This window comes from Seriola aureovittata, chromosome 11, assembly GCF_021018895.1.
Source record: "Seriola aureovittata isolate HTS-2021-v1 ecotype China chromosome 11, ASM2101889v1, whole genome shotgun sequence".
Taxonomy (NCBI): Eukaryota; Metazoa; Chordata; class Actinopteri; order Carangiformes; family Carangidae; genus Seriola; species Seriola aureovittata.
In genome coordinates, this window is record NC_079374.1 from 24,718,750 (window position 1) to 24,739,404 (window position 20,655).

At 42.4% G+C, this 20,655-nt stretch overlaps 1 protein-coding gene across 2 annotated transcripts in view; it reads right to left on the reverse strand.

Moving 5' to 3' along the window:
- The window catches only part of hecw2a (HECT, C2 and WW domain containing E3 ubiquitin protein ligase 2a), a 42,504-nt gene that overhangs the window by 21,641 nt on the left and 208 nt on the right, over window positions 1-20,655 (reverse strand). Inside the window, exons 1-10 of one of the 2 annotated variants that reach the window (XM_056389897.1) lie at window positions 20,220-20,607; window positions 10,123-10,829; window positions 6,574-6,681; window positions 6,151-6,245; window positions 4,716-4,782; window positions 3,974-4,143; window positions 3,720-3,859; window positions 3,456-3,556; window positions 2,521-3,368; window positions 68-368 (exon numbers count right to left, since the gene is read on the reverse strand). In XM_056389897.1, the coding sequence (XP_056245872.1) occupies window positions 68-368; window positions 2,521-3,368; window positions 3,456-3,556; window positions 3,720-3,859; window positions 3,974-4,143; window positions 4,716-4,782; window positions 6,151-6,245; window positions 6,574-6,681; window positions 10,123-10,501 (2,209 nt within the window). In that variant the 5' untranslated portion in view covers window positions 10,502-10,829; window positions 20,220-20,607. Of the gene's footprint in view, window positions 1-67; window positions 369-2,520; window positions 3,369-3,455; window positions 3,557-3,719; window positions 3,860-3,973; window positions 4,144-4,715; window positions 4,783-6,150; window positions 6,246-6,573; window positions 6,682-10,122; window positions 10,830-20,219; window positions 20,608-20,655 lie in introns of those variants that run through there. The other variant, XM_056389898.1, reaches the window with a different exon arrangement.

Genomic DNA, 20,655 nt, shown 5'->3' on the forward strand with positions numbered 1-20,655 from the left:
ACTGATGTTCAGTTAACAAAAATGTCTACTACAAAAAGTGAACAACGAGTTGCTTTAAACCGAGTACCATCCTCTCCGTCTGTTTCTGTGGTAACTTGCTCTGAATCCGCAGACCCCGCCTCCTCCTGTGGCTTTGTCACCTCCCCTTCCTGTTCTTCAGCCACGCCCCCTGCAGCCTGCAGGCTGAGCCTCCTTACACTAGTCTCCTCAACCTCCTCCTGCCCGCTGGCTGCCGCAGCTTCTCCTTCAGCCTCAGTGACATCAGTTTGCCCACCGCCTTCATCGTCTACAGCTTGAGTAGTTGGTGGGGTGCTGGGAACTACATCTCCCCCTGGATCAATGGCCGTCTCTGCTCCCTCCTCCGCTTCCTAAAAATATCCAACAAAATAAAAAAAAAAAGATTATTAAAAGCAATGGACAAAATGAAAATAAATTTAGGGGTGGTGGTGACACAACTTAAGCTCACTAGTTGATTCACACGCAGTAAAATATCTGCACTGCTACTGCTACAGAATGTCAGTGTACAGGAAGTCTGTCAATCTAAATGGCAGCTCACAAAAACACCATGAGCAGCACTGGCTACATCACTCCATCACCAAGGCAACAAAAGAAAGCTGAGAGACTTTTGACTTCATGTAAATATGATTTGATGCGTAGGTGCGACGGCTCAAAGGAAGCAACATGGAACAGTTGTAGCAAAAACCAATGGAAACTGGTTCCCACTCTCAACCTCTGTTCGTAGAAATTCACTACTAGAACAAGACAAGTCAGACAAAACGCAAAATTATCTCCAACTGACTGAATAAAAACTACATATTTTACACCCTGCACTGAAAGTGGAATGACGGTGCTACAGTACAGTACTATGGTGCACTGTGACACAAACACAGCTGTGGCTAGGACCCAGCGGAGACTGCTTCTCAGTACAATGTGTGCACTGTGAAGAAACTAATGTCACTCAGCCACAGCATAACAGACTGAGCTAGGTTACATCCATTACCATCTGAGCAGACTATGCTGAGTGCCAGCCTAGTGGCAGTTTTGCAAGTGATCACCTTGATTTGTTTCAGAATAAACCTAACAAGAAGGTTTGCTAGTTTCAGTTGTATTGCCCCTTGTTACATATAGATGAACAGTATGCACATATTTTACTAAGAAACAGATATCATGAGCTATCATGAGAAAAAAAAATGTACCATTTAAATTGAACTGGGACTGAATTAAGTTTATCATCTAGTTTAAGATACAAATGATCAGTAAAATGCACGGTACTGAAATGTTTACTGTACAGTCCGCACACTGCACAGCACTAATTATTAATGCACATTCATTTAAGCTTAAGTTTATTTATTTCAGTTGTGTCTTCCGTCACAGCTGATTAATAAGAGAGAATTTATCAAAATCTTTTAAAGTGATTTTAATTTTATCTTGCTCCTACATTTCAGTAGAAATTAATGGTTGTTTCATTAAGTGAATGAATTCAGAATAGTGTTTAAAGGTACCAAGTGGAGTTTTGACCACTGGTAGCACAATGAAGCAATGTTTTTATGACCCCATACTCCATTTGCTTGTATGGTGCAAAAACACAAGGACATACTGTACGTTCACATGTGCAAGCAGACCTGCTGCGCAATTCACATCAGAATCAGAATCCTGATATTGGTTTCACAACTGACTGTTGGTGGCAGTAATGAACAAATAAATGTAGCAATGCACCAACAAAGGCAGTGAAGAAGAAGAATGATAGTGAGCGATCATGAATGTGAGGAATGTATGATTATAAGGAAATGAACTCACCATCACACAGTGCATTTTGGTGAGAAATAAAATAATAAAATAAATAAAACATCTTAAAATATATTACACAACAGTTAGTTCAGACCAAGTTATTTGATTGGATGAGAGTCATTCCATGAGTGCTGATATAGAGTACAACAGCACTGGGACTTTTAACTACATGTGTCACTCTGCGTCACAGGTGTTCTATTAACCATTGATCAGCGTCACATTAATGGTCGTTATCTTTGTTAGATAACAAACTTTGCAAAGATGAAAATATTTCCAGAAATAACATTTGAATGAAATGATGTCTGGTCATCAGAGGAGGATGAAGGGAAGAAGCCTGGATACTTCAGCACACACCTGAGGTAACATGTAGACAAAGTAGCAAGCTAGTGTGCACTGTGCAGATCAGGAAAATGTTTATGTGTTGCATAGCAACAGTCAAGTACCAGTCCAGTTATGGAACCATTTGTGTTGGCATAGCCAAATAAATGATGAAATAAACAAACAAATCATAATCTGTTGTTGCTTATTTAACTAATATGGCGCTCGTAGAACCGATGTTCTACGATCAACATGAATTTGAGTCTTAGGTTTCCTTCCAGACATCTGCTGATGTGATTTAGTGATTTGAACGGAAGAAGCAATTTCAAGTCACCTGAAAATCTGAGAAATTGTGCTGAAAATGTTATAAATAACTGGCGATAAGGATAATGAATATAAGGTTAATGAACTAACCACAGCAGTGGTAAGTGTGATTGGACAGCTCTCTGATGATGAGAAGACCGTCTGTGGGGCTGTTGCCATGGAGCAGGTGTCAATCTCTGATGAGGGTTCCTCGCCAGGGACCCTTCCTTCCTCAGGCAGCTCTCCACCCTCTGGCAAAGTGTTATGAGACACGGCTTCTGTGAAAGGAGCCTCCTCCACTTCGGAGAACACATCTGGCTCCAAAACATCTTCCAAGTCGAGACCTGTTTCCACATCCACCTCAGGGGGCATGTCCTCTGCCAAAGCACATGCACCCTCGGGCTCCTCTTCAAGCACTGAGGGCTCTAGCTGCTCAGGCTCCTGCTGTAGCTCAGGAAATGGATCGTCTTCATCGGGACCGCCGACATCTAGAGGCGCTCCGTTCATCAGCAGCGGTGACAGTGGCACTGGAGAGATGTCATTGGCCCCCGACCTGTCTTCATCCTCGTCTGAATCTATGTGCAACATGGAGCTGAGCCTTGTGTTTGTGGGGAAGCTAGAGCGCAGTTTGGGTGAGGCTGCACCCAGGGGTCTTTCACCAGGACCCTTGGGGGCCTCAATAGCATCCAGACCCTCACTGAATGACCTCTGGAGCATTTCATGGCCCGAGAAGCTTTCAGGCTCCATGTATCTCGCCTCGGCTCCAACAAGAGGCAGGTCCTTTTCTACGCAGGCCGCAGCCCCACCTTCCCACATGCCTTGGGAACCCTGGGAGCCGGTAGGGGAGGGGCCTGAAGAAACCACCCCCGGAAGGTGATGTGGCAGGTCCTCATCATCAGATGGAGTCCCCGGAGCTCCGTTCAAGGATGAAATGCCAATGATAGAATCAGGAGAAGCACCTGCAGGAGGCAGAACAGGTTTGCACGTTTATGAAAACAAATATATTTTATATAGAAAATGCAAATACAACCTAAATGCGGATTTACCGTCAGGCCCGGTTGAAGTGAGCTCCACTTTGAACTGCAACTGGCCGCTTACGTGTTCAGTGGGCAGGCGCCGACACAAAGAGAAACTGACAGGCTGAACACTGGACACCAAACAGAGAGGAAAACACCACAGAGGGATCTGACATTAAACACATCAAATGATTTATAGAGTATGTTCTGTGTGTGTGTGTGTGTGTGTGTGTGTGTGTGTGTGTGTGTGTGTGTGTGTGTGTGTGAACTCATGTTTACATGTTTGTCACCTACCCAGGTATTTTTTCTATAAGCCGCTGCACAGGGATAGTGAGCTGACCGAGGAAGCGTTTGATGATTGGTCGGCTTTTTGCGAATTTGTCCTTCACCTCAATATACAGGATGTCTGTCATTAGTGCTACGAATGTGTATTTCTGCAGAGAGGCAAAAACACACAAGGTGAGTACACTCTCATTAAGGTATTGATAATATATAGTTTGAAAGAAAGAGTGTGTCTGATGGTGAAGTGACGTCGGTGTGTAAAGCACCTCTCCATGCCAGATGGGGTTGGTGGTGTTAGCAATGATGGCTGATCTTCGTTCCTGTCCGTGATGACTGAAGATGGGGAATACGCTCCTCTTCCCTGGGTGGATGGACATCTTCAGGTACGGGTCCGGATTAAAAAACATGCCCTTCTTCAGGCCAGTGGCACGCAAATCTGCAACCAAACATCAGACACCAGTCTCATAACCAGAGGGCCAAATTATGACCAAAGGGCCAAATATGTAGGCGAGGGAGAGGGACTGGTTCGTTTTTCTCTGCCTTCTGTTACAAAATCTGACCTGCAGATACATGACGGTCAACAGAGCAAAGTGGTTTTGGGTGAGCAAGATGCAAAAGGAGTTTTTGTTCTTGTAAACTCATTAAGTTAAATCTGATTTTGCCCGACTTCAACAGAAAACTGATAACATTCTTTGTCTTTCTCTGTCAGAAAAACACCTCTTTAAATTCCAATACCACTGTGTTTCCTGAACAGCTTTGAGAGTTTACTCTGGTTTTCCCCAAAGGAAGCTGTTAGACAAAGATGGAGATAAGATTACATCCAAAAGTCTGGTCTGTTTTTTGGAGGGCTTTGTTAAATTTACTTGAAGTTATTGACTCCACTTCAAGATTAGCTCTGATTTGTTATTGAGAATGATTACAAGAGCTATCTGAATAGCAGTGAGACACTTAAATATGCACTTTATAATCAGTCAAAATGTCTTCCCATATAAAAAAAAAAAAACTCACCCGTCAAAGTAAAGCTGATCAGTTTCCGAGGATGTTCAATGCCCACCTGCTCTGCCAGCCCCTCCACCTGGGAGAGAGGAGACAGTGTCACACACACTCTGCACACCACAGGATAAAAACACAGAGGACAAATTTGTATTCCAGGGACCACACACAGACACACACCTATGCCTGTCCTACTGAATTCACATAAATCTAAATACTAATACAGATGACAACCTGGGTGGCAGAGGGAATTAGATTCAGTGTGAGCAGGCAGCGCTGCAGCAGCAAGGATACACTGCTCACTGTTGATGTAGCAGAGAAAAATTACATTTCTCATATGGACGGCCAAGTGTCAGAGATTGATTCTGTCATATGTCAGTGTATGGTCATCAATCACCTGGACTGTTTGAAACATGGTATGACATATAATGACTCACTTGCCTGCCTGAACTACTGTGAGGCTCCTTTGTGTAAATATGAACTTCACATGACTACTGGCCACTGTTTAAAGGATACTGTCCATTTTCAGACCGGTGTCCAGCCAACCAGACAGTCACTGGTTTTATATTAATTTCAGTTCAAACATCAACTGGTAGAAACTTGAGCTCTGCTTAATGGATTAATTCAGCCCTGATTTTTGGTCCATTCAAAAACACTGAACACTGAGCACCACTGTTATATGTAAGCTTTCAAGCAGCTTGTCAAAAAATACTCAATTACCCACAATGCTAAAGCTGGGCTAAAGCTTGAGACTGTGCATGACTGAATCTCAGACAGACAGAGTATCTCCCTCTCTCCTCTCTCTCTCTCTTAAACACACACGCAGGTGGTCAGCTCTAAGTTCAGTTGTGAACGCATCCAAGATTCACTGGGGATGCATTTGAGATGCGATCATTCAGACCACATGTGGAGGTGTTCTGAGCCACATGTGGCCACATTCCTGTAGCAGTGAGAACGCAAAAGTTGTTCTGGGCCACACTGAAGGACCAACTACTCTACTGACGTCCTCTGCCACAGTCTGATTAGTCCCAACACAGTTTCATAATGCACAGAACATATTTGTACACTTCTGTTTCCTATTTTTGATTTATTTGTAGTGGCCCACCACAATATAAACACTGACCACTTTTTTTTACTATTTCAAATGGTTAAAACCTTATTTCAGTCATTTGCTCTGTCCATCCTTGCCCTCTCTCCCTCTCTCTCTCTCTCCCTCACAATCACAAACACATTGACATACTCGTCTGTCATACTGGGTATGGCTAAAAACAACAATGCATCTAGTCTGATGTTCATGTTTATTTGCATTTAGAGCGAGGATCCGATCGCAAGTGATCACTGTGGAGACACAGTCTAATGCCTGCTTTGAACTGACGAGCTCAGAGCTGTCCACTTGTGACCGGATTACCCGAGACGCATGTTAACAGCAAGTGTGAACGGGGCCACAGACCAGGACGGCTGGATTCTTCACGGTGATGCAGGGGGTTGTAGCTCGCAGGGCTCCACTCACTCCGTGGTAGTACTTGAAACAGATCTTGGTCTCGGCTGCAGAGGAAGCGGTGAAGAGTTCAGGGATAAGGAAACAAACAGTCTCTGCCTATTGTTGGCTGTAGAATAGTGTTTTGAATGTGTCATATGTATTGATCTTTAAAGCTCATATAGTGAGATTAATTGTAAATATAAGGTTAACGTACTGAAATTATCATTAAATTATATGAGCATAAGAATGGTTGCATATATGAAAGTGTACATGAAACTTTAAACCCGTATAAACTTGTATACCAGAAAAAAACATTCACATTCTAGATGATAAAATATTTTACAGTATAGTTCAAGGATTTATTTTTGATTGTATCATTAAGTATGAACTTACGCTCCATAAAGTAGGGCCCAGCCTCCAGCCTCCAAACAATCTGTCCTTTCTGGGTGCCATTCACCCCTCTGTTCTTACAGTCCCACACGTTAGACGGACTGGTTTCATCTGGAAAAAAGCAGAACTCTTGGTTAGACGTGAGTTTGTGTTAATTCTGCAGTTAGACAAATCATGCTCTTGCTGTTATGACATTTAAACCCAAAGAATGTTAAATCAAACAGCAGATGACAGTGCTTAGGCTCCGGACTCTGGTACAAAAAACCGCAACCAAGCTGCATCTGTTCCGCCTTTCAGTCAGTTTAGTCTGCAGTGTCTTTCTTTAATCAGTGAAATCCATTCCCAAAATAACCTCCCTACAACCTCTAACCAGAAGGACAAACACCAAACTTCCTCCGAGTTAAAAACAGGGAGGGGGAATTCCGCTGTACGTAGCACTTTTGCACACAGATTAATGAAGCACCAAACTCAGCTGACTGGTGGAGAGTTTCAAGAGAGGACTGCATACTGTATAGGTGTGTGTGTGTGCATGAGTGTGTGTGTGTGTGTGTGCTTTTGTGTTTGAAGTGGAGTGGAGGAGGGGAGGGCAGGTTGCTTATCATTGAGTGTCTGCTTAGTCGAGGAAAGTGGTAGCCCCTCTGGGGTATAAGACCCTGGAGCAGATAATGAAGTCGTGGCAGCCTTATGATCGATATGAAGTGACCTGACGCCTCGCCCGGCACCAGCGGTTTACACTATCTCTCTCCCCCACATAGCATCCCATCCGCAAGGGAAACTAATCCAGACGGGTTAAGTCCTGGAGGTCATCAGAAATGTAACTAATCATTTGGTAAACAAGTTCAAATGTAAACTTAAACTACATTCTTTTATATTTTATAAAAGAATGTAGTTTAAGTTTACAAGTTTACATTGCATCTTTTATATTTTATAAAAGAATGTAGTTTAAGTTTACATTTGAACTTGTTAACCGCATGGTGCATAGTGCCCAGAATCTCCTGCTGTGTGTTGTACTGTGGGTTTGTCTCATTACTCACACAACAGATCATGAGGGACAGCTCACAGGCTGCAACTCTCCCTGAACATTACTGTATTATACCAGTAATGACCTGGTGTCAAGACACAACTTTCACGTTATAAAGAAAAGGCAAACTTATGGACTCTGCAGTGATGTCCTCTCATTTAATTGTTTTCAGATTTTGTCAGACTGGATCAACAACTTTAATTCAGCTGTTAAAACAAATATGTTAGAAAAAGCAGGATGCTGATTTTTTTTTTAATAATTGATTTTCATCAGGGCAGTTCCTGTTTCAATCTGTATCACAGAAATGTGACAATGGTCAAAATTGAAGCATTAAACACCCTAGTAAAGGTTACACCGGATTCTACATTTCCCATAATGCCACCAGTAGCATCATTTCATTTGACCCTCCCTGTCTAGTGAAAACTCATGTCTTTTTTTTTTCTCTACATCATCAGAGATGTAATAAACTGACCTTTAAGTGTAAAATCACTGGAGTGCCCCTTTAATATTTCAGTTTTTGGTTGCCTTTAACAAACATCATTTCCCATTAACCCCAGACCATCACAGATTTAAAGTCCTGAGTGAGTCGAGGGACGGTGGCTGGTTCAGACATGTCTGTAATAACAGCAGGACAGACGACTGACGGGGTGTTGATGGGTTTTTTTTTGAAGAGTTGGAAAAATTTAATTAAAAGAGAGTGTGGGTGAATATTATGGATTTGGAAAAAACAAGTTGCGACGCAATGCACTGCCATGCCGTTAAATTTTCATGGGATATGTCGTTTTTTTGTCTTCTAACAAATTAATCATTTAACTTAACTAAGATTTCAGGCAAGAGGCAAACTCTGGGGCTGAAACATGAAGTCAACACGGAAGTGACACAAACTGCAGTTCCTCTAATGACCACTAGAGTCTGGATCCAACAGTGAGTCAGTCCCCATAGACTCCCATGTTAAAATGTCCAACTTTACAGCAGAAATAAACATATTTACAGCCTGGTACAAAAACTGTTGTGGTCACGAGTGACAGGTGGGTGAGCATGCTTGCTACAAAGCAGCATACATGCTCAACTCCACACATGCCCCACTTTTCTGCCCATTTTTGGACCAGTACGGAGTTAGGGGCGGAGTCAGACACTGTCAAGATGGCGACGACGGGCAGCTCACTCTGAGCAGCTCACCCTGAGCTTCAAAGCCGCTCCTCAGAAACCAGTGGGTGATGTCACAGAGGCTACGTCATCTTTATTTACAGTCTATGGTTTCAGGTTGTAAAAGCAAGGTAGTCTGTAGTAGACACTCATTTGTCTTAATATTGTCAAAGATACATTGAAAAAAATGCTGAATGAGAGAAGCTAATGGAACAGCGAGTAGCCTGAAGGCGACGTCAGGACGTCAGCTCTTCACTCTGTAAGCAAAACTGCATAGAATTCATAGATTCTTAAAAACAAATGTGCTGGTGGAACACAGTTGCTCCTGTATTACTTTTCACCATGATGGACAGATCTGTCAGACAGTCTGAGACTGATAACCTTCTTCAGCACACAGGTCAATGAATTTCTCCCCTGTCAAATTCCTGTCTCTAAGCAGGATGAGCATAATTTACTGGAGACCACCCTGCTGGCCACCAAGACATGCATAGTTTGTGATGGTGTGTGTGTTATCGTACACCGAGGCAGAGCTGTTGCGTGTTGACTCAGCTTCCAGTCCTGTGTAAAGTCTCAATAGCTCCAGTTTCAGTATTGACTCGGAGATGGAAGCTCCTGCACAAGACTCTACCTGGCTATTCTCGGCTTCCAATAATAAAACACCGGGATCAGCTGATAAGCTTTGAGGACAGGTAGGGTCAAGTCAGCTCTGGTCCCGAGTGCCAGCAAGTTTCCAAAATAGTTCGGCAAAAAAATTTGGGAGAGAAAGCAAAGATAACAGTACAGAGGTAGAGTATTGTTGTTTGTTTCTGTTTGCTCTGCTGATTCTGATCATATATTAGAAAACATAAAGAATTTACTATCATATATAATAATATTCATCTGTTGTAATTTATACTATCAATCAGACTTGTAGATTTGAGACTCGGACTTGAGCCAGACATAAGTGAGATGTTGAGATTTAACTTGGGTTTGACTGCTCTGAATGTTGACTTTAAGACCTAGATACACAGACAACAGTTGACATGATTAAATCTTACTTAAAGCAAAATGGTGGTACATTAAAACATTAACAGGACAGCAAAAAGCATGCCTCGTATAGCCGCATACCTTACATAGTTACTATTAGCTATTAGCATCAGCTGTGCAATAAACTCCATCAGCACATATTTGAAAACTGTTGAAATGCTGTGTCATTTTAAAGTCCACACTCAAGAATTTCATCTTGACTTGCACTTACTTATGATGACCTGTTACTGGACTTGAACCAGTCCTCAATGACTTGACACTTGACATGGAATCACACTTGAGATTTGACCTCGACCTGCCCCAGTAGAATTAAAAGCAGCTCTACCAGCAACTATATATATATAAAAAAATAATCTAACCAATGTGGTACAGGCCGATCCAGTCGGTAGCATCCACTTCCTCCTTGATGTCCCAGGATATGACGAGGTTCTGACCACGGTTCAGAGTGTACTCCAGAGTTGACGCTGTTAGCGAGGACCGGCTCTGGGAGGTCACCAGGTCTGTGTCGCTGTTAGCCCGTGGAAGCCCTATGGGACTGCTGACGACAGAGACGGTATCGACAGCGGCCCCGCCCCTCTCCGCCAGGGTCCGCAGGTTCTCTGGGCTGAGGGTGTGCCGGAGGTGCGGGCTGCGCCTTCTTGGAGCTGACAAGTGTTCACGGCCCCCCACAGCCAGGTTGGGAGGATTGTGGGAACGGGTCCTGGGTGGTAGGACTGCAGTAGCGAGTGAAGGGCGCATGTTGTGTGTCTGATGAGGAGACAGCCACGAGAAGCGAAAACAGTTGATGAGACTGAGGGATGAGTGGGAGCTTCTTATTGACTGGGCTGGTTGACGATGTGATGAAGCATTTTGCTGATTTGTCCCTTGTTGACTCAACTTAAATCCTCATGTTTGAACAGCGAGAGTTGGTTTGAAGAGGTTGTCATTACCGGAATTACATGGGAGCCTTCCACACAGAGGCCCCCACTATCAGCCCTTCTGGTCCTCGCATCATAACACAAGTTAAAGTTGAAGATATCCAACGACAAGCCACTCTTACTCCATGTTACCCGATGGCGACTGAAACCTGAAGATGGGGAAAGAGGGAGAGACAGAGAAATCAGTCAGCTACAAAATTGCTCGCACACAACAACAGCAATGATTACATACCGTGAGTTGCAATCAACAAATGACTGAACAAGCATTAGTCACGAGGGGGGTTGTTTGCTGTCAAAGACCCTGTCAACAACACAAATAACCCTGTACAACCATTTCTCCTCGTCCTTTCTTCTCTGACAACCTTTCTAATGAAAGAGGAAATGTATGTGAGGAAGGACTTAATTATATTTGCAGAACTCGTAAGGAGTGAACGGTAAGGAGTAAACACAATATCCTATTTACTTTTTTGAATGATGAAACACTTAATTAAAGTCTATATGTTCTTCTTGCGGGAACAAACAGATCTACCCCCTGTGGAGAAGAGTGAAAGTATGAAAATACCTCATTTGAAATCCATTATCTCTATGAGACACTATGAAAGAGAAATGTTTAAATCATCCTAATAACACTCTCTCTCTCACTCACACACACACACACACACACACACAAACACACACATCTCTGGTTTCTGTCAGTACAGGCTGCCTCAGTAAAAACAGAGAAGGGAGACAAGCAGCTGTATCTGCCTCCCAGGAAGCTCCTCAATCAACAAATACCAGTTTGGGAACTGTCTGGGGAGTGCTGTCAGACTCTCAACCAGAGCCATCTTGTTTTTAAAGGAAGGATGACATGTGACTTCAGAATCTAGCCAAAGGCAGCTGGTTTTAGATGAGCTGAGAAGCTGTTTTTTTTTTTTTTTTTGGTTTGATAATATTCAGCTAATATGTGCCTAGCGCAGTCACTGGAAAACTATGTGGGCTGTAGTCTGAGCTAAGCCCTGATATCTTTGGCATTTTAAGTGCGTATACATCTCAAAAGCTGAGCTGTTCAGTGATGCTTTGAAACCAGTGCCTCCTCTGCAGGCCTCAGTGTGTGGCGTACACTGTTTGTGTCACTGTAATTAATGAAAAAGTTTGGACTGTAAAGTTAATAGCATTCAAACTAGCAAAACTGAAAACCCACAATCTAGACATCACTCCAATTCAGATGATGCAGCTTGTCTTACTGGAACTGTTTCACATGTTGGAACCTAAAATATAAAGCTAATACCAGCATCCGTTAGCAGGGAACAGGGAAAAAGAAGATGTTTGCCTTCAAGCACCTCTAAAGCTTATATGTTACTGTATTTCTTTTATGTAATCTGTACAAAAAACAAAATATTAAAACAACTGACAATAGGTGCATGGACTTTTTTTCAACTTGAACCCCCTTTTTTTTATTCTAAAATATACTTGGAATGTAGAAAAATGCAGTACATTTATCAGTGGATTACTTACTGAATGATACTGAAGAAAACCTAAAAACGTGATGATTCTCATGTAAGTTCTGGGGTTAAAAGGAGGTAGAAAATGTGTATGAGATTTGACTGAGTTTTGGCTCTCTCTCTGTTAGGCCGTTTTTGATGCAAACTGTGGAAATTATACGATAATGATTTTAAAGTACCTTACTTGGCTCCATGAACTATGCGTCAAAGTCATGGCTGCTGTTTCTGCAACCACACTGTTGAACATGTTGGTGATGAGCAGGTCAAACTACAACTAACCTCCTCTCCACCTGTCCCTTTCATCTCATGCAGTATTTTTTGCCTCACAGTTTTAAAAACACCTGCTTTGAGTGGTACGCTTCAACATGCTCTCTGCCCTCAATCCACTGCACCCACTAACAACTTCCCCTGCATCATCTATCAAAGTGACAAAAAGAACAAAACTGAGGCTGATTCAAAAACAGTCGGGAAAACCCACAAACAACTTCTTTTTGTAATAAGGGAGATAATCTTATGTTTAGACATAAATTCTAGACTATTTTGAGTATGAATTGGATAATCTAGACTATGCACATCTGTTTAACTTAATTCAAGTGTATGTAACTTTACTTGTATTAAAAAGTCCCATATTTTACAATTACAAGTTTTGATATCCATAAGAAGATACATTTATGTGGAGCTCTAGTAACGACAGGTTGACTGTTTTCTGAGTGATCCAATAAAAATGATCCAATGAGTGGTCCACTAAAAAAAATGGCACATTTCAGGTAAACAACTCCTGCAGGGTGGGTCCGGGTGGGTGGGGCTTGGGGGATGGGTGGTGACTGCTTTGGTGTGACATCACAAAGATACAGAAGTCCTGACAGCTGGTTTTAAGGCTCAGTTTCTGAATACAGGCTGTGTGCATTTCTTTGTGGACTGAGGCTTTGATACTTTCACAGTATTAATATAGAACCTAGATCTGCTTTATAATCAAACTACACATGGACATCTACCTTTAGACTATATGGGACCTTTAAAACAGAATTTTATCTTATCTGGGGTTATAGATACAAGGAACATATAATTGTTACAGGATGTCCAATATGTTTTAACACTTTAAATTTAAAAAACATATTTTTTCAAGTTTCAGTATTCTGGCTTGCATGATGGTATATTCTCAACTTTATCTTGGTATAAAATAATTTAAAGGTTTCCACTTTTGTTCTTTTTGTTTAGACTTTTGTTTTGTTTATTTTTTTTTCAATCTGTCACATTCCAGTGAGAACAATAGTGGTTCAGATACAAACCTAAAGTATCAGAATCCTTCTCTACTGAAACCAGATCAGAATATACAACATATGCAAAATGATGCAGACACTTCACGAAAAAGGACTAACGTTGTCATATGTGTGAAAATTTGTCTAATGTACTGTATATATGGCTCTTGAGCATCTGAATCAATTCACTTTGCATTTTGAACTGACTGAACAGAAATTATGAACTGGCCTCTTCGCTGATGTATGTGAATCAGCTGTGTTTCTGGACAACTCAGGACTGATATTGAAATAAGATCCTCTGCATTTGACATGAGGAAAGCCTGGACATCCCTGACTCAACAAGATTACCAGAGCGTGGCTCCATCACACACACACACACACACCACATACAGGGATTTATGACAGAATAAAACCTTCATCACAGATGCAGGAATACGTAAATCCTGCTCACGTGTTCACATGGCCTCATGGACAGTCATATAGCACCAGCAGGGACAGGCCATTTCCATAAACAAGCAGCATCTTACTGGGTTGCAGAAGAAACAAAAATAAGTGTATATGTAACTGCTGAGTTGTTATGTAAGTGTTCCTGTGGTCCAAGTAACCCCCTCCTAATGTTTGCGAGGCATTGTCTAACCCTGATGTGGAGTGGGAGATGCCGTGGCTGCACCAGTCCCACTCAAAACAGAGTCTGTCTACCAGCTACAAACAGCACAGACCAACACATGACCTCAGGGGGGGGGGTGTTGAAAAATGTGGACGTGTTCCAATGCTTTTTCCTCTTAAAAGATTCCTGTTTCCCATTATAATCCTAATTCAACTGCTCTGCACAGTTTTGACCTGATGAGGGATTAGTGATTGATCCTCAGGAAATGGACACAGATAAACAAGGTGTTATTTGAGGACCCAAAAACTGAAAACGTGTTTCTAATTCTAACCATTCTCTGTGATGATGTTAAATCGGACACCTGTCTTGCAAAGAGCGTCATTTGAGTATCGTTCTGTTATCAGGCACCAAATACTTTGTGCTCTGCACCACTGTGCAGTGAATACTAAGAAGAAACACATCTGCAGCAGAAGATCTGATGGAGCATGGCAGAATATGCTGGATTGTTGTTTTCTTCTATCTTGTCAGGAGGCATTTCTTCAGAGAACTGGATGTCAGAGAGGATTTCAAAGTATTTGAGGTTTACAATAATGTCATTCTTTGTGACAGGTCTGTGTTGGTGAATGCAGCGGCTGAGAAAGTCTCGTCTTGTCTCGTGTCTCATGTCACAGTCATGACTGACACACACCATAATAGCAATATGTCTATACGCCTCCCCTTACACACCCCATGCCAAGAAGACGTATTGAATCTTCAGATGACTGCACAGCTCTCCTCTGCACACACAAACACACACGAGTTGAAAACCTTATTTTGCCACCGTAGAGTATATACTGCAGTGGCAAATTGTTTTCATAAACCACTGAATGCACATGTGTGTGTTTGTGTTTCAGTTTGCATTTTACTGCTAAAACACTCAGCCAGTCAGTCATGAAATCAGCAATATTGATAATTCACCCTTCTAAGAAGAACTGGTTGTAATATATCTTATCCCTCTTTATCACAGAGCTCTATTGTTGTCCAAAAACTATTAACTATTAAAAACACATCACTGAGCCGCACTGGTGCACCAGGTGGCATATTCCTTCATCACCATGAACACACACACTGTAGTTTATTTAGCCTCAATCCCACACACACTTTCTTGCTGCCCCAGTACTCGTGTATTAATCTGCAGCTGTAGATACTGCGCTTTAAGAAATAGTGATTTAAGTGATTTTAAAGCTCCACATTTTCCTCTTCTCCTGTGTTTTATTTGAAGTGTTGATCCATAAGAAGATATATTTGTTGTTTTAAGAACCAAAAACAATCTCAATGTAGTTTTACATCTCCTCTCTCAGCCAATCAGAAGAGAGGAGGCTCTGAGCCTCTCTTCTGATTGGCCGACGGTTTTCTGAGTGATCCAATAAAAATATAGTAGATATCAGGTAAACACTCAGAGAAACCAAATTCTGCAGGGTTGGATGGTGGGTCCAGGTGGGCGGGGCTTGGGGCATGGTTGAGGGCAGTGACTACTTTGTTGTGACATCACAAAGTTACAGAAGTCCTGATGGCTGCTTTTAAGGCTCAGTGTCTGAATACAGGCTGTGTGCATTTCTCTGTGATACTTTCACAGTATTAATATAGAACCTAGACCTGCTTTATAATCAAACTACACATGGACATCTACCTTTAGACTATATGGACCTTTAATAAACAAAAATTCCAAACATTTGCTGATTCTAACTTTTCACAACTGAGAATATCTTTGTTTGACAAAACAGGTTATTTATATGCATCTTGCTGGGCTCTAGAGTTTATGTAATTGTCACTTATTTCTGACACTTTATCGATTGAACAATTAATGACATAAAATGAATTGAGAGATTAATCAATCACGAAAATCATTATAAGTTTATGCCCTTGTGTTTTTGCCAACTGGACATGTGTAGTGAGCAATAGATACTGTGATGTCAGTAAAGGGATTCCTTCTTCACTCGCTTTTTCTCTGTTTTCTCTTTCTCTCTGCCTCTGTGTGTGTGTGTGTGTGTGTCCGTGTGTTGGTGTCAGCAGAGGGACCCCTCTGTGCCCCTGTGGAGGTGACTGCAGCACTTTACAGCCTGACAGAACGGGCACCTTGGGGAGCTGGCACACACACACACAGTGGCACCGAGGTCTTATTGTGCCTCACTGACACATAAAGTTAAGAACAAAACACACAACCAGTACGAAGAAGATTTACACACTGAAACAAATGAACCGCCGCTCGACAAAGCCAGAAACAAACACCCTCATCCATGTTTACAAACTGTTGTTATGACTCAGGAGATGGAGACACATCCTCTTCATGAAGACACACAAAACCAACTCCTTACTGAGCTTCAAATGAACCTAGAGGTTGATGAAGGCTAAGCACTCCACCTGACTACAACTCACTGCAGTGAGGCCTCACTGGAGGAGGCTGCTTTGTGAGTCATTCTGAGAGAACACAGGCTACAGCGTCCGTGCCACAGTGTTCCTACTTCCCAGAAGAATTGCAGCTCTGTCCCGCACGGGGTATTTCTTCGAACACATCGGCCCGAGAGCACTGGCTGGGATGAGTCACTCCTCAGGAGGTATCCCTCCATGACAGGCCTCGGTGAGCTGAAAACGGCATTTAAGCCAGAAGACTGATTGATATGGCCCTCTTCAAGCTTACAACACTGACCTTTCTATAAATGGGGATGTGGGTTGTACATCGATTTATGAATGGCCTAAAAAAACTGTACACTATGCAAAGGTATACCGAAAGATCTGCTAGAAGCATCTGAGCCGCTGAACAGACTGATCTTTTTTTTTTCCTTTTCCTCAACCCATATTTAAGAATCAGTTCTATTTAGAGCAATGACTTTCGGGTCAGTCATTATAAATTCAGGCTGTGCAGTCAGTGCACACTGTTCAAACCCACATAACTATGTTTGAAATTCAAGTGGAAACCCCAATGTTTCCAAAAATACCAATTATGTCACGCTGGATTTTGGGGGAAATGTGAATCAAATGATACAACAGAAACTGTGTGTGTGTGTGTGTGTACTCACTGATATACAGTATGTACTATCTAACAATATAGTATAGTAGATAGTGTGAAATAAGATCATTTTAATGAGCTTAAAGCCACTTAAGTGTAAACAAAGGGGCGATACTCGATACATGTTAACGGGCTTGATGGATGAATGATGACCTTACATTAAGCAGTGAGCCAGTTAGTGACATCACTGCAGGGTGACACAACTTCTATGCCCAATCCCATTTTAACTCCTGACTCATTAGCTAATTCAGTTTCTTATAAACGCTTTACAGCATACAGTCCTTAAAGTGGCCATCTTGAAGATTTTAATTTAAATAAGTGTCTTTTAAGTCACTATCTATCGCCGAAAGAGGTAACAAAATGGTGATTGAGCCTATGACCCACTGATGAAATAACATAGAAGTCCTTGCGTTTTATAGTTTTATAAACTGGGTGTCTTGTATGACTCACCCGCAAAATTACAAGGAGTTCTGTCTGAACTCCTGAGTGAGATAACACACAAATGCCGCTCGAAAACAAACCTGCAATTACCATGTACCGCCACAGGTGTCGCCAAAGGTAACAATACACAGATCTTCGAGATTGCTACTTTAACGTTTTTGTTTGATGATAATCAAACCCTCAATCAAACACTTCACAAAGTGCAAGCACCGTACGTCATACTCTAATGCCGGGCTGAACAATGAATCGAAATATTATCGAAATCACTGCAATATCCAAATCGCAGGAGCTGCAATTTTTTTGACAAAGGTAAAATATGTCACAACAGACGATAAATGAAGCATTGTGCTGCTACAGAGATGTGCTGCACTACAAATCATGTTTTCTGGACGTAAAGGAACATTGCTTGTTTGGTAAAATCCCCAACAACAATCAAATCATCATCATCATCTTTTTTTTCTTCAGTGAAAATGGAATGCAAAAATGAACTTTCCAACTGAGGTCATGACTCATATCGCAACATAATTGCAATATGATATTTTTGCATATTGTTCAGCTTTACTCACTGTACAGTGTCAATACAATACCTTCTGTATCCATATTAAAACAATACTATTTTCAACACCTTACTTTGACTCTCAAAAGCTTAGTGCTTCATTTAGCAAAAGAAGTCGATGTTGAATGTCACATTGTCTGTCTACACAAGACCACAAATCTAAATAATGCCAGCTTTCAGTACTTGGTGCAACAGATGCATTATAGCTGGTAATTAATTAAAGTATAGGTTTAGTATGCAGCCCACGTTGCATATGGGTGCTGCAATTTTAACCTAAGATCAAACATGGAATTAGGTTTAGTTTTAAGATCCTTCATCCGTATAGACAGCAGGATTCTTGTTTGAAATAAGTTCATACTTGGAATATGTCAGAGTGCAGGACGGATCAAAACGTTTAATCTTAACAATACAATCACATTAACGACAGGCCTTTTTCACGGAGGACATTTGAACACATCAGAGTAGGAAAAGCGCAGATGTAAAAACTGTCAGTTTCAGGGTCTAGTATTGTACATGCTGGCTCACTGTCACACTGTCATGGCTTCCCAGGGACACTTGAACAGAGCAGAGCTATCGTTAATGTTGGTAACGCCTCTTCCTGCTATGACAAGTCAAAATGTCTGCTTTGAAAAGAGCCTATTTAATGGCCCTGCACACCCACCTAGGTGTCTTCAATTCCTCTCTCTGGTTAGACCTCTACTCTGGTAAAAGGTTGGGTGAATCTGTGCTGAAATATTATGTGATGTTGCCAAATGATTTGTACTCAGAGGGATTATAACAAGGTAAGTTGTCCTGCTCTGACAGGTGTAACTAAACTAACAAAGGAGTCAATGAGATGTCAGTCAGGAGCAGTTTGTGCACAGCAACATATCCAAACCCCAGGAGAGCTCATGATGGATTCTCATAGTGACCCTTCACACTGCTTTAATCCTGCTCTTTGATCACTTCAGTATGGACTGTGGTGACACAGGGCAAAGGACACTTCCTGCATGAGTGAGCAGCACATATGCAGACGTAGTTATGTGTAGTGGAAGATGTGTTCAGGTGTACGGACAGCTCTTTTCCTACATGTTTAAGTGTTGGCTATGTATCTTTGATACATTAAATGGTGTAAGAAGATTTCTACATTTTCTCACCCACTTTCCTCAACTTTGAGGTGTAACAAGAAGCCCATAACTGTGGACCCTGCAAATGAGGGCATTTTGGATTCCCTGACATTTCTTTCACCCTTTATTCGTTCATCCACAACTCAAAAACTTTCTCATCAGGTATCATACACAACTGACACTACAGATTCTGTGCACAACCTGAACAGCATCAAATCCAAACATTCACACCCCCCCCCCCCCCCCCCCCCGTCAGATTCTGTCAAGGGAGGAAATATGTTTAAATCAAAATTGTATTTCTGATTGTTCCAATTCACCTCAGACAACAGATTCACTTCATGTGTTATGTTTTTGAGAAAGCTGTGCATGCTTGCAGTTTTACATTGAAAGCAGATCACAGCGAGGTAAAAAGCAATAAGCATTTTATGCACTGTAAGATCTCAAGAGGGAATTTAGCGAAAGCACTGCAGGACCATATGGCTGGATTATAGTGGCCAATCTCAATGATGACTGTAAAAATCTTTGTAAACACGGGCCACTTTCAGGACTGCTGGGCATCTCAGAGCTAAGAGAGACGTGAAGGTAACCCCCGCTTATAGCGAAACCACGTCAGCAAAAATCACGTTACATAACAGTTTGTCTCCAAGTTTAATCATTTCAAATCAATCTGTGCGCTGCCGAGGCCGCGCACGGACGCTTGGCGCACATGACTGAGCAGGCCATACAGGGACCGCACTGGCGGAATGTGCAGGTGTCATCGCTCACTATTGGATTACTGTGGGAATTCCCTACGTCATTTTCTTTTTATGCATCTCTTTCACAAGACGAATACATGAATCAAAAATCGATCAATTATCCCCTTCAGCACAGAACTACAACAAAAGCAGAACACGACTCGCATAAGACGACGCTGCAGTTGTTTAATGACATATTCCGCTGATTTGAGCATCACCATCATCATTATCACTAACAGTACTGGAAGCCACTAACACCTACACGGTCTCTCCATTCCTGACGGCGCACTGGGTGGCAGAGCTTACCTTTGGCGCAGAGGTGCGGGATGGAGGAAGACGGTGTACTGGTGATGACAGCGCTGCCACCAACACCTGCTCAGTGGTTTCTGCGCGGGGATATCACGGTTTAGGTCGTTATCCCTGCAGTCCAAATGAGGCGAGACGGGCGGGGTGCCGCGCTAGGGCCCCCCCACCCCTCCCTCTCAGATCCCGAGCCAGGGCAGCTTTGGGCTCGGAGTCACGTATCGAGACGGCATCCCTCTGAAAAGCTGCGGCGCTGCAGAGACACCACGGCCCTCCTCGGCAGCAGCGTCCAGAGGTGTGCGCATGAACTCCGACACCACCTCCCTGCACCTTGTCCGTACAGGAGGCTGCTGCTGCCGCTGTGGGCTTCAGGCGTGCAGCTCATACATGCATCGCATCCTTATCCCCCCCCACCCACCCCCCCTGCATCGCAATGCGC